A 10,224-nucleotide genomic window follows, 5' to 3' on the forward strand; every position below is an offset into this window, starting at 1 on the left:
GCTCAGTTTGACATAACTTGAACGTAGGATGGCGTTTCACTGTTTATGAAGAAAAGGATGAACGAGTCGCCGCATGGCGGCGCTGTTTTCAAACATCATTTCTTTTTTCGTCAGATAAGTTCATTGACCCGCTCCTGAAATACATGGCGTACACTTTCTGCGGTGGGAATTGACAACAAAACAGAATTTCTGATGAAACCTGCCAAGATGGCGGGGATTACTCCTAAAAGAAAGGAAATCTACAAGTATGAGGCCCCCTGGACGTTATACAGCATGAATTGGGGCGTTAGACCTGACAAACGATTCAGGTTGGCCGTTGGAAGTTTCGTCGAGGAATACAACAATAAGGCAAGTGTTTTGTCTCGTAGTCACAGTGTGTACAGTCTGTACGTGCCGCGTACACATTGCACTATGACAGCTAACACAATCCGTTGTGAATTGTGTTCATGTCGCCGCTGTGTGTATGAAATGTCGCCAGGAAAATACCACTGGCGAGCTGAGCAGAGCTAAGCAAAGTTTCCACTGCGATGGATCGCAAAATCACAAGAAGAACCTTACTTATGTAACTTAGTGTGAAAGCTTTGATCTCATGTTTTTGAATTCATTCATTTCGTGTTTGTTCGTTTGTCTGTAGTCTACGTTCGTTTGGGTGATGTGTGTTTAGTGTTGAACGAATGTGATGCCGAGTATAATTAATGAAAAGGAATTTTTGAATTTGACCATTGAACATGGTCTAATTAGGATTGGTGCAGGACCAGGGACACTTTGAATGATAATTGATAGATCTATTTCAACCAACCGATATTTCTTATTCGATAGGTGGCCTCTGAGCTGACTCTGCTGCCAAAAGTGGGGGTTTGCGCCAACGAGAGTAAAACCCCCAGTTTTCGGCCGCCCTTTCAGGCCAGAATCTGGACACTTATCTAATATCACTTAATGTTACATTGTATCACAAGCCAGCAAATTCTACATCACATCGTTTCACATACTGGCACACTCGTTCACCACAGGAAAGTGCCTGAGTTACCTTGAGTCACCTCCAAAAATCCATCTAAAAAAATCCCAAAAGACCAAATTTTACCGTCAAAAAATACAGAATCGGTGCAACTTTTCCAGAGCGCGCGCGAATTAGGTCCTGTGTATAGACTCATGGTCGCTGAAAAAGTGCAAAAAATTTAAAAATTACGCCGTTCTGTTGCCAGATTTTTCATTTATTGCAAGCTCAGAGTGTGGTGGTATCCTCAAAAACGCAAAAGAAAAACAAAATCTCTGTACGTGCCGAATGTTGCATGATCGCGATGCAGTGAATAAATGTACAGGGGCTGAATGCAAGTGCCGAGTCACCAAAATTGGAACACGAACGGGTGCCGCAACGTCCCTGATGCAACCTTGCGCTAGCAAGGTATGGCGTGCGTTCATTTTTAAGCGGCCTTGTATGCGTATTGACATTGAATGCGCACAGCGCGTGTCGGAATTTTGGAGAGGCTGTCTGAATTTTGGGGAATTGACTTTGTGATAATATTTGGGTATTCTGTGAAATTTTATGATGTATTTAACAAAATCAATATTAGGAAAAAGTAGGTTGATATTTAAATAGATATAATTTTGTAGAGTATTATTTGAGTTGAACAAATATTTTTTAAAAAGCTTAAGTGTCCGAAAATTGAGGGTTTTACTCTAGATCTAGAATTCTAGATCTAGACCCCTGTGTGGCCGTATTTTGGTTAAGAGATTTCATAGTGTCTTTCTCTGTTCTCTTTTGCAGGTCCAGATCGTGGCACTCAATGAAGAAACGTCAGAATTTGAAGCCAAGTCCACGTTCGACCACCCATACCCAACCACCAAAATCATGTGGATTCCCGACAATGTGAGTGACTTGGCACCTAAAGTCTACAACACCTTTTCCACCTCCCCTGAACTTCACTGTTGCTCCCGCTGTAGGAAGTTCCATGTGCAATATTATAGAGTGTACAGGCTGGTACCACAGTGAGATTTTGCCAGTGATATTTAATGCCATTATATACATGTACAGCGTATGCAAAGATGTGTTTCAATCAGCCAGTGGCGTATACATTTGAACATGCCAATTGTAATTTTACTGAATGTGCATAAACTACAACCTCTTTTTTATGAGTTTGCTTGTGGGACGCACATAATTGGCCCAAGTGATTAATGCCTGCAGAGATGTTGCTTGCATGTTTGTAGGCGCAAAATAGTTTTCTGTGCATTGCTACATGAAACATTGATAGAGAATTTAATTGAATTGATATAATAGAAAAGGATGTTACGGTTGTAGCTTTCTCTTCCAAAGCAGTTACAAAGTGAGAATTTAAAGAAGAAAAAAGGAAGGAAAGAAGTGAAATATGTGGCAGCTTGTAACAAGCTGTTTGTCAATTGTGGCAATTATTTGTTTAAATCTAGCATGTTTCTGGCTCGGGCGATGTGGCTAAAATTTGTTGGTCATTGATAGATTATGAGCTCTCTGTGATATAAATCTAGAATACAGGTAGTAAGATGGTCTTTCCTCTTGTGAGTTGTGTGACCATTGTTTGAAGTTCACATGGCACTTGTGTACAGATTTTACTCCGCTCTGCAAATAAAAAACAAAACAAAAACAGTAACAGAAACAAACAAACAAAAAGCTCTGGATTTCCTGTTGTTGTTGGTTTTTTTTCAACTCCTGCGTTGGATTCCAAGCATCCTCACTAGATGTGAAATGAAGAACATATTTTGTTACGTGTGTAGATGAAGAACATTGGGTTCAAAAGACAGAAACAAAGTGTACATATTATAGTCTTTGTCATCTAAAGTTCTATGAGTTAGTGGCATGGTAATGTGTGTGTGTGGGGGGGGGGGGGCAGCTCTTTGCTAAACTTTTTGCCTCTAGATGAAAGAATTTATGAACAAAGTAAAGTGTCAGTATAATTTTTTTATTTAATCATTTTAGTGTAAAATTGGATGCCAGGCATCCTCACTAGATCTGAAATGACGAGCTTAAATGTTGATAGATTAAAAGAGCACTGGGTTTTAGAGAGGAAGAAGCAAATTATGCAGAGTTTCCAGGAATGGAGGTATTAGATCTTTGCTAAACACTTTTCCTTCCCCCTGTTCTCCCCTGCTGAACACCCATTCCTACAGAAGGGCGTGTTCCCAGACCTGTTAGCAACCAGCGGGGACTACCTGCGGGTGTGGCGGGTGGGCGAGACCGACACCCGGCTGGAATGCTTGCTGAACAACGTAAGTCCCCCGTTAAGTTTTGATGTAGCGGTAAATTGTACAGGTAGATGTGATCGTGCTTTGCGTCAAATGAGAGATAGGTTGGATCGTCTGGACTTGTGTGGAATGTTTTTCAGATTATGTCATAAAAGTCTGATTTTCGTGGGATGCGGATGTGGCGGATGGACAAGACCTGTTTTGAGGTACACAGTGGACTCCCGTTAAAACAAAATCCTCAGGACCAGCAGTTTTCTTTTATTATATTGAAATTTCGTTAAGAACAAACAAATAAACAATAAAAAACATAGAGCAGATAATGCTGCGGCCTGAATTTCTATATTGTTGTAACCGGAATTTCGTTATTTAAACGTGTTCGTTAGAACGGGAGTGCACTGTACAGTGTACCAGTGAATTAAATGTGATCAAAATTTGCATCAAAAGAGAGATGGGGTTGTAGATTGCATTGTCTGGTCTCGTGTGCAATGTTTCTCAGATGATGTGATAAAGTCTGATTTTCATGGTACAGCTGTATATTTACTGCTAATGAATAGATACAAGTTTGTCAGTAAATTATCTAATTTGTACTCAACATACCCACAGTATATTGTATGTGATTCCTGCTATTAGCTTGAAAGCTTACTGCATTGACAGAATGCAGCTTCCTAAGAAGTTTTGATCAATTAATTAAATAAATTGTGAATGTTGTGAGATATTAAGCAAATGAATTAAATTTTTTTTCAAATTGCATTTTTAGTGCAATCAATTGCTCAAGCCACACCTCACATGACATGGCTATACATGGCACCATTGATTTATAGTATAATATTACATGATGTGAAATTATGTAAATCGTCTGGAATGCCCCTTTAACTTAGTATCGGCTCGGCTGTCCGCCCCCTCCCTCCACAGAACAAGAACTCAGATTTCTGTGCCCCACTGACGTCGTTCGACTGGAACGAGGTCGACCCCAACCTTCTGGGGACATCCAGCATCGACACGACGTGCACGATCTGGGGTTTGGAGACTGGTCAGATCGTGGGAAGGGTCAACATGGTGACGGGACATGTGAAGACGCAACTGATAGCCCACGACAAAGAGGTGACGATGACTACGAAAATGATAATCCATGGCATCAAAAATTATCTTAGATGACATAGGTGCTGTCACACATAGTGTCATTTTTCCTTTTTTAAAAAGAATTTTGTTGAAACAATAAACTCATTATAGTCGTGTTTGTTATTCACCAAAACTGCACTGTACCGTCCTTGATATTAAAGATTTGTGCTATTATATAACAAGCAAAAAAAGAATACACATGCTTTTATTAACATGGTAGTTTACCGTCACTCCAATTGCATGGAAATTTTCACACAAAAATTTCAACTATTTCAGCACTTGTCCAATGCAGAGCTGGCAAGTCGTCTGATTTTGCAGGGGCTTCCTGAAAACTTAGATATTTCTTCATGTTTGGTAATAGAAGAAGTTCATACAGTAGCAACGATAGTTATGATGATGATAAGGCTGAATGCTGATAGTTGCAGTACTGTTTTATACTTGAGTACCATTATCATCATCTTTCACACATTTGTCTGCGGTTCCGTAGGTATATGACATTGCATTCAGTCGAGCTGGCGGCGGCCGCGACATGTTTGCGTCAGTTGGTGCTGACGGCTCGGTGCGGATGTTCGACCTGCGGCACTTGGAGCACTCGACAATCATCTACGAGGACCCCCAGCACCATCCCCTCCTGCGGCTGGCGTGGAACAAGCAGGACCCCAACTACCTAGCCACCATGGCTATGGATTCCTTTGAGGTGAATACAGTTTACAAGCAGTGTTCGAGTTCAAAGGGAATAATTGTGTAGATTGAGTAAATGCAGAAATGTTAGTAGACTACACCAGTGAAGTTTGATGAAATCCATTCAAAAGTTACCAGGTATGCATTTATAAAATTCTTGTGGCATAAGTCCAGTCATCTCAAAGTAGATGTAGCATTTACACTTGTTTGAACATTGTTCTCTTGATGATGTGATTATCAAAATCTCTTATGCTTCTGATATTAACACAAGTTATTATTCTGGATGTGAGGGTACCGTGCACACCAGTGGCCAGAAGCAACAACCACTTTGTGTGTGTCCGTTCATTCAAAAGTCATGCACTTTTTTAAGTGCTGAGAGCATAGCTCCAGTTGTCTGAATATACATGCAGTGCTTGAAAATTGTTCTTTTGATGATAACTGATTATCAAAATCCTTATGCTGCTGTTTATACAGGTTATTATTCTGGATGTGAGGGTACCGTGCACACCTGTGGCCAGACTCAACAACCACCGTGCGTGTGTGAACGGCATCGCGTGGGCCCCGCACTCTTCATGCCACATCTGTACTGCAGGTATGTGTGAACTGGGGGTTTGTTCACACTCACAATTGATTATATCACAAGCATATTGCTGTATTACACCAAGTAAAACTATGCTATATGCCTTAATCTCCTGTGCTCTATGCTTCTGTACTCTACCCTACTCTGCTTCACATTTCTTCACTGCTATTTTGCACTATACTTGTGCAATTATAATGTAATACATGCCGTAACTAGTCATAGAGATGATGGTGATGATTGTCCACAGCATTTGTATATCGCCATATATCTGTTATAGAAACATTCAAAGGGCGCAGACTCCTCCAAGAGAGTTTATTGAATGCCTGGTGTAAAATGTGAGTCTTGAGTGAGGCGTTGAAGTGATTCAGATTGTCAATTTCACGGAGAAAAGATGGAGATAATTTAGGTACATGTACTTTCTTAAAAGGAGAACTCCGGATGATTTTCAGACTTTTACATTTGAACATCTATTAATTGGTTATATTGGGTACAGAGTTATAGTAAATAGGACAAGGAATAAGAATAATTTCAAAATTCATAACAAATCACAGGGAACAAGGATTGTAACAGCAGCTTCATATAAGAATGCAGGATGGGCGATCATGCGCCATGTTCGCACACCCAACTCGATTGACGGCTTACCAACTTTTCATTAAAAACGTATAACCATGCACACATTGATTGATGAATTGCAATATGCCACAGTACATTGAAAGTGTCATAGCCATAGCTTTGTCGTAAAATTTACATCGCAGCAAAGCTTGCAATTTTCTCTACACCTTTCCCGTGCTGCATTTCTAGCATAAATGCTTCTTTAAAAATTTACGTTGCTCTTTAATAAAACTAGGCTGTTTTCCAAACAAGCTCTGTGTCACTGGCTCAGAATCTATTTTTATCTATTGTGTCTTTTCTGTGATGTATCTCTACAGCGGATGACCACCAAGCGTTGATCTGGGACATCCAGCAAATGCCGCGGGCAATCGAGGACCCCATCCTGGCCTACACGGCAGAGGGGGAGATCAACCAGATCCAGTGGGCGTCGACGCAGCCGGACTGGATCGCCATCTGCTACAACAACTGTCTGGAGATCCTGCGGGTATAGGGGTGGTGATGTCGGGCGGGTGGGCAATGGGAGGGGCTGTGGGAGGGGCTGTGGGAGGGGCTGTGGCTGTGGGTGGGGCTGCAGCAGTGCTGTAGGAGTAAGGGAGCACTGAGGGGGCGTGGGGATGGAGATGGGTGGGGGGTTGGCAGGGAAAGGGCATGGTAGGGAAGAGAGGGGCACAGCGAGAAACAGGTGCAGAAATGGATAGGATTGTGGAATAACGTGTGAGGGCTTGGCAGGACATGTCAGAATGGAGAGATTAGGAATTGGTAGCGAGTACACCGCGCTGAGAAGGATATCGGCCCAATAGAACTGTGTTGCTATGGCTTGGAAGTACATCCATTCCCCACATGAGCAGAAATGCTCGAATGAGGACGAAAATGTGCATCCACCATGAGAATATAGAGTCGCCTGTGACAATTTGGCATGGAAAATGAATCGGGAAGAGGAAGGGTGTGGCGACAGATTGAAATGAGTCGGAAATCGCATCTCTGCTACATTTTTCTGTTGGCTTAGAGTAGGAATGCATTTTCTTTCCTATTCATTGAGCTGCACTGGAGACAAGCTAGCACCCACATTGACCAGTTGTACAAATCACTGAGTACCAAGTGTACTTTGCACATCATAGTAGTGAAGATTTGCAACAGTAATTCCTTCTGAAATGTTCTAGATGGGGCATTTCCTTTGGGGTAGCACATTACAATGCAAAGGGTATTGATGGCCAAAGGAAACAGCCAAACATTACCGCTGAAACATGTTTTTCCTTCAGATATTGGTGTATGGGTTCACCTACTGTCTTCTTGTTTGAAAATTTATTACAACATCTGTTGAAGGAATCACACAAAAATTATGCGATGATACTAAGAATGATATTCCATTGGAAACAGTTATTCAGTTCTTAAAGTACTGAATTCAAGGGATGGTATAGTTTTGGTTGAGATGGGGCTTCAGGTTTCAAACTTTTTTATATGTGAGATAATGAAAAACATCTTATGAAAAATGAAAGAGCATGCAATAGGGATTCAAACTTTTATTTGATGAGAATCGGTTTTGAAATGGCTGAGATATCCAACACAAACGGATTCTAATGGAACCCACCTTTTATCAGGATCGCTTGCTTTACTGTGTTTTTGGAATATCTCAGAACCAATTTTCATCAAATAAACTATCAATTCCTGTTGGAATTGTATGCTCTGTAACACTTCATAAGTGGTTTCATAGTATCTGGCAAAAAGTTAAAGGCTCAAACCTCATCTCAACCAATACTATCCCATCCCTTTAGTTTAACAAGAATTGTAATACCTCGAGATTAAAACAGAAATTTGAGCCGATGTTATAGATTCAAGGAAGAAAAATCGACACACCAAATCCAGCAAGATGATTCAGCTAATCAGATTTTTTTTTGTATCTCACTTTTTTCACCTCCTTCATGCGTGGCATTTTGTATTAACTTTTAACATATTTTGTGTATTCATTCAGCAAGCATCCAAAGGGGCCAAATTGTGTAGGTTTGTCAGTGCTGAGCTCAGCATTCATACAATCTTGAGTCCAACCTAGAATGTGTAAAATCTTCCTAAACTCTGTACAGTGCTAATGCCCTTCTGGTTCGCATATTAAGCTAAATTTGCCAAATGGGATTGCCTTTATAAAAGAGCAACTTTAAGTGGTGGTTTTTTTTTTTTTTGATGAAATTTTGTATGAAGCTCACTTGTTAACACCAAGATATGTTCAAAATGTTTATTTTTATTCTGCTGGAATATTACTTGTAGTGAAAACAATTTTAAGATGAAATAGACATTTGATTCTTTTATTCCCTTATCATGTCAATTCGTATTATCCAAGTACTTTTGGCATCACAGATGAGGTTATATGCACCTTTGCCTAAAATTCAAGCGCTCGTTTCCAATGACTGTCTTTTGATGTTGAGACCAGTTAACCCTCAAGGTCATGATCTCAACAACAACAACAAAAGACAGCCCAGTGTGTATGAAGAAAAAGTCAACATGTTTAACCCATTGAGGACGGACTGATTTTGCTATAGCACTCATTTCACATAGACTCCTGCCCGAGTTTACTTGGGACTAGTCCTCAATGGGTTTAGAGTGCACAAGAAATATTGTACAGCGAACTGAAATGCTCCTTAAAAAACAATATCTGCTTGATTTGTGGCTCTCAAAGACATGATATTTGTACTGCTATGGAACTAATTGTATTGATATAGCAAGGAGCAGACGTGAAAAGTAAAACTTTATTGAGAGACTAAGTGAATCTTTCTATGCTAAATATGAGGTTCGAAAAATCCCCTGCAGAAGGAGTACGTTTGTTAGTATGTAAGATTTACCCTGTGCAATTTTTATAATTTTTTTTTAGAGGAATATCGGCAGTTTTGGGGCACGTTAAAGTAGAATAGAAGCTAGAGATTATGGAGCAGAATTGTGTCACAAGTGTAGCCGAAATACCAATACTGTGTGTTATGTCATCAATTGCAAACCATATCCTTATCTGGGAGACTGGATGGTATTAAGTGCATTAGATCATTCAGTCTGCGGTGTTTACTTCTCTTGTCCGCCCCAGAAGTTTTATTCAAAGATCAAGTACAGATGCCACTGTATAGTTAAAACTCGGACAAAACAGAAATATCTGCTTTTGTGGGACTATATATCAATATTTGTGACTCATAACAAATCTTACCGCTGAAATGAAATGACACATCATTTATACAAGACTTATTTATCGTCAAATGTATGTAGAAATGTGTGGACTTTTTATATAACATTGACTTACTGAAGGAAGAAATGTACTTCCAGGGGTATTTACCTACCTCGTTTTAGTCACAGAAGATACATGTTTGAAGGAATAATCATCAGAAGTTCAAGACACAGTGTATGTCTGCTGAACACGAGTTATTTTAGTGTGTGCAAGTTTACAGTGTGAGGTGTAGTCCCATGTGCCGAACTTGTGTAGTATCATAATTATGTATTAGGAAATTTTGGCCTCATTTTTATCAGGATGAAGACTGTTCCTTGGAATCCTTTTTGATTTGAATGTGGGGGCTGTATTTAGCTGACAGATCAGACACCTTTGCGTTCCGAGGGTGATAACCTTAGAACGCATTAGAATGCTTTATGAGATAATCTGTGTATGGGAAATACTAGCAATATAAGGTTTGATTGGCGTTTTGTGTACAAATTTTTAATGATCATTGTAATTTGTTTTAAGCCTCTTTCAAGTCACTGTGTTGTTAGAATTTTTGTTGCACAGATTTCTTTCATAGCACGTCAGACAAGCCCAATAGATATATTATCTAATTCTGTCACAGTAATTATAACCTGTACATTCACAAAAATTACCTATGACAGTGATGGTAGGTACTGTAGTTAATGGACATACTGGGAAGGTGAACTTGACTGTGCAGAGGATTGTTTCCTCCTGTAACCTTTGTACATACATCCCCCCAAAAAAACAGAGATTTACTTCTCAACCCTGTTTGGGCATTTCTTGTTTACGTGTCTGCCTCTGTTATGTACAA

General features: G+C 40.0%; 1 protein-coding gene across 1 annotated transcript; it reads left to right on the forward strand.

Moving 5' to 3' along the window:
• Nucleotides 1–140: 140 nt before the first annotated feature.
• LOC139715585 (DDB1- and CUL4-associated factor 7) lies at nt 141–6,695 on the forward strand. Its single transcript, XM_071627147.1, has 7 exons — nt 141–348; nt 1,766–1,867; nt 3,139–3,237; nt 4,126–4,314; nt 4,820–5,029; nt 5,488–5,605; nt 6,523–6,695. Exons 1-7 carry the CDS (start codon nt 193–195, stop codon nt 6,693–6,695), a joined length of 1,047 nt encoding a protein of 348 aa, XP_071483248.1. The 5' UTR covers nt 141–192.
• The last annotated feature ends 3,529 nt before the right edge of the window (nt 6,696–10,224 follow it).

Source organism: Diadema antillarum, unplaced genomic scaffold (genome assembly GCF_040938485.1).
Source record: "Diadema antillarum isolate AM-2024a unplaced genomic scaffold, OU_Dant_1.0 scf00000051, whole genome shotgun sequence".
Taxonomy (NCBI): domain Eukaryota; kingdom Metazoa; phylum Echinodermata; class Echinoidea; order Diadematoida; family Diadematidae; genus Diadema; species Diadema antillarum.

Excerpts from the sequence above, each read along its gene's own strand:
- LOC139715585 (XM_071627147.1), top strand. The coding sequence starts at position 193 with ATGAAACCTGCCAAGATGGCGGGGATTACTCCTAAAAGAAAGGAAATC. Across the intron at positions 4,315-4,819 it reads TGATAGCCCACGACAAAGAG|GTATATGACATTGCATTCAG; the intron begins GTGACGATGACT and ends GCGGTTCCGTAG. Across the intron at positions 5,030-5,487 it reads TGGCTATGGATTCCTTTGAG|GTTATTATTCTGGATGTGAG; the intron begins GTGAATACAGTT and ends CTGTTTATACAG.